The 3,392-nt window shown below is 35.2% G+C and overlaps 1 protein-coding gene across 2 annotated transcripts in view; it reads left to right on the forward strand.

The window, feature by feature from the left end:
- Nucleotides 1-2,098: 2,098 nt before the first annotated feature.
- Nucleotides 2,099-3,392, forward strand: part of cry2 (cryptochrome circadian regulator 2) — a 16,327-nt gene continuing 15,033 nt past the window's right edge. The window contains exon 1 of one of the 2 annotated variants that reach the window (XM_016511555.1): nt 2,099-2,435. In XM_016511555.1, the coding sequence (XP_016367041.1) occupies nt 2,278-2,435 (158 nt within the window). In that variant the 5' untranslated portion in view covers nt 2,099-2,277. The remainder of the gene's footprint in view (nt 2,436-3,392) is intronic. The other variant, XM_016511556.1, reaches the window with a different exon arrangement.

Genomic DNA, 3,392 nt, shown 5'->3' on the forward strand with positions numbered 1-3,392 from the left:
TAAAGAGCTTACGCAAAAAAATGTATTGTAAAGACCAAAGGTTCAGTATGTGCCAAAGGCAATGAATTAAACCTGTTTGGTAACAGCTGCTATTAGTGGTGGTTATAACAGCAGTGAGCGATTTTGTCCTAATGCATGGATCCACTCTACATATCTGATTTCTTTCCCAGCGGTTTACATTCACTTAAGAGCTTGTGCATTGAGTTCTTTCTTTTTTTTTTAGCAGGCTACATCTGTAACATCATACAGCTTTGAGAAACAATGTAACTTGAAAAGGCTGCATTCAAAGCTGGATCTAAGTCTGAAAATAAACTTGATTTTCCTCACAACTGTCACAGAATGTACTGCTTTCTTTGATATTTTTGAAAGGCCCTTTACTGGAATTAACGTTTTCCACCCATTTACTAAGGGCTACCGATTGCACAGATTACTGCCATCCTTTTCTTCTCTCCTCCTCTCTATTTTCATCCATATGATGGCATAATTTACATTTTAAAAGTCATGTAAACACTTAAAAAGCATTCGTACAAAATCCAAGAACTGTGCATTGTTGCTGCCATCTAGAGGCAATTGATTCACACAGCCATGTCAGTGGACTCATAAGAGAGCAAACATTGTGCAACTAATTATTAGTATAATAAGAAATGTACAGTCCTAGAGTGACACTGAACTAGCTAAGTGACACTAAGCAAACACATGGTAGCCTACCAATTAGAAACGCAAATAAAAAGCTGTGTGTTTTCCACTATTAAATCTGACATACATCTAATATAAAGTCTTTATATCAAATCAGCAAATTCACAACTCCCCAAAATATTCTAATAGTATTAATATATAATATAAATATATGTCATATATTATAAAGAATTATATATTACTGTATATATTAGCTATTGTAATATACTATTTATAATAACTCATATGATGATGATGATGGATATTATATAATTTATTACATTATATATGAATAACAATTATATTTTACTGATATGAGTTTACATTATTTGGGGGCTAAATATTGTAATACACATTATAAATTGATATATGAATTATTATACAATAATATGATTAGTACTACTACTACTACTACTACTAGTAATAATAATAATAATAGTAATGTATTATATTACAGTGTAGATTACATTGTTACACTATAGACATACAATCATATACATTATAATATATAATGATATGTAATAATTATATATATATATATATATATATATATATATACTTTTTTTTTTCTATCATTGTATTAAGAAAAAAACAAAAATCCAAAATGTTTTTGTGTTCACATATGAATTACTTTACAATATTATTATGATTAGTACTACTAACAACACCAACAACATCAACAGTAATAGATTACATTGTTACACTATTGATATACAATAATACTATAAATATATGAATTATACAGTATTATTATGAGTAGTACTACTAACTATAACAAAAACAAGAAGAAGAATGTATTATATTTCATCAACAACAATAATAAAAACAGTAATATTGTATTATACTACAGTATATATTACGTTGTTACACTATTGATATACCTTTTTTATCCATAATATTTATTTTTTTTTAAATTAAAAATCAGACACTGGGCCATGGATGTGTAAGCCAAACTTGATTTAGCCACAATAAACAGCCTTAAAAATTGACCCTAATCTGAATCTTGTTTTATCTGAGCACAGCAATGTGTAGAACTACCACGAGGGGGCGCAAAACACCACTTAATTGCAAACACGTGAATGCAAGTGCCTTTCTTCAGTTTATGCTTATAAAACATTTAGACCGAATCAACAGGTATCCACAACTGGGATTATATATATTTCATATATTTCCATTTCCGTCCTCTCGTGTTATGCTCAGTGCATATATTCAACAAAGACTTGCCGCCTGTTTACCTCAGAACACTTAAGCGTGTGCCTAACGTGTTTTACCAGTTGCATGAATTGATCTCATAATTTGACGATTATTTCCCAAGAACACGGCGAACAACACACCAGAGAAACGTGACGGGGCTGGATTTCCACCGTGGGGCGGAACCAATAGCCGCTCGGAAGCCACTCTGGATTTCCGTACACGTGTCATTCTGCTACCCAATGAAAGAGACGAGAGGCGGAAAAACCATCGCGTATACTGTGACTGCCCCTCATCTCAAACTTCACAGAGAGGCATATGTGGCTCCTGGACGGCTGAAATCGGGGATTGTTTACGCTTTTGGACTACCATCGACTTCACTGAGCCTTTAAAATGGAATAAAGTGCAACTATGGTGGTGAATTCCGTGCATTGGTTTCGCAAAGGGCTGCGGCTTCATGATAATCCGGCTTTGCAGGAAGCTCTCAATGGCGCGGATACTGTACGGTGTGTTTATATTTTGGACCCGTGGTTTGCAGGCTCGGCCAACGTGGGAATCAACAGATGGAGGTTCGTGCCTTTTGTTTTAGTTTTTTTTTTTTTGTTATAAACAGACATACGTTGGGAAGTGTAGTACAATTGTGAAGGGTAAGTTAGATATGGTGGCGCGTAACTACGCAGCTCTTTTGCACAGCCGTTGTTATGTTTTGGCCCTGACATGCGCCAGACTCGGTGTGCATGGTAGCGGGTGCTCTGCTATGTCATTTTAAGGCAATACATGTGCAGATATCTTATTTAAGCACAAAAATTAAACACTGTTTTTTTTATTACCCGTATATATTATAAAAAGTGTAAATCATTGACTTGCGTAAGGGGCCCAACTACAGTTTAGAGCAGGTGAACAAGCTTCAAAAGTCAGCTGGACACTTCAGTTCAACTTTTCTAAATCCAATAGAGTATGTTATTTCTATTTTAAAAATACGTGCTGAATTAATGCTTCTTTAATAATGAAATGTATGTAATTGTGGTGGTGCCGTGACAGCCTTCAGACCATTCAGTTATATGGAAGCTAGCAGGCCAGTTGTTTTGCTCACGCCCACTTTGGTTTTATATAACAGCTAAAATGACCAATTTCATTATTGCGTCATTGAATGTGTCTGTCGGTAAAGTCAACCACACGCAGTTTGGAGACAGAATTTATAAAAGCGTGCGCGATTCTAAAGACTCTAAATTCTATAGCGCGAGTCACGTGACAGAACAGGCCCGTTTTCACGTGTGCTGTCGTGTGCTGCATTCACGTCATGCTATTATTACTGTGATTTCGACATAACAACACGTGCAGTTCTACTTGGAGCCGTTGTTACGAGATTTTTGGTTTCCGAGATTTTCGGTTTCAGTGGGCGGAGCATACATGAATATTCATGAGTTTCCCGGACATGCGCGTGGAACCAAGTGGAACTGAGAATCTCAGTTCACGCTTCTTGTATCTCAGCAGGTTTAATGGAATATTTAAAAAAAGGTAAATAT

The sequence above is a fragment of the Sinocyclocheilus rhinocerous genome, unplaced genomic scaffold (assembly GCF_001515625.1).
Source record: "Sinocyclocheilus rhinocerous isolate Xijiao unplaced genomic scaffold, SAMN03320098_v1.1 scaffold534, whole genome shotgun sequence".
NCBI lineage: Eukaryota > Metazoa > Chordata > Actinopteri > Cypriniformes > Cyprinidae > Sinocyclocheilus > Sinocyclocheilus rhinocerous.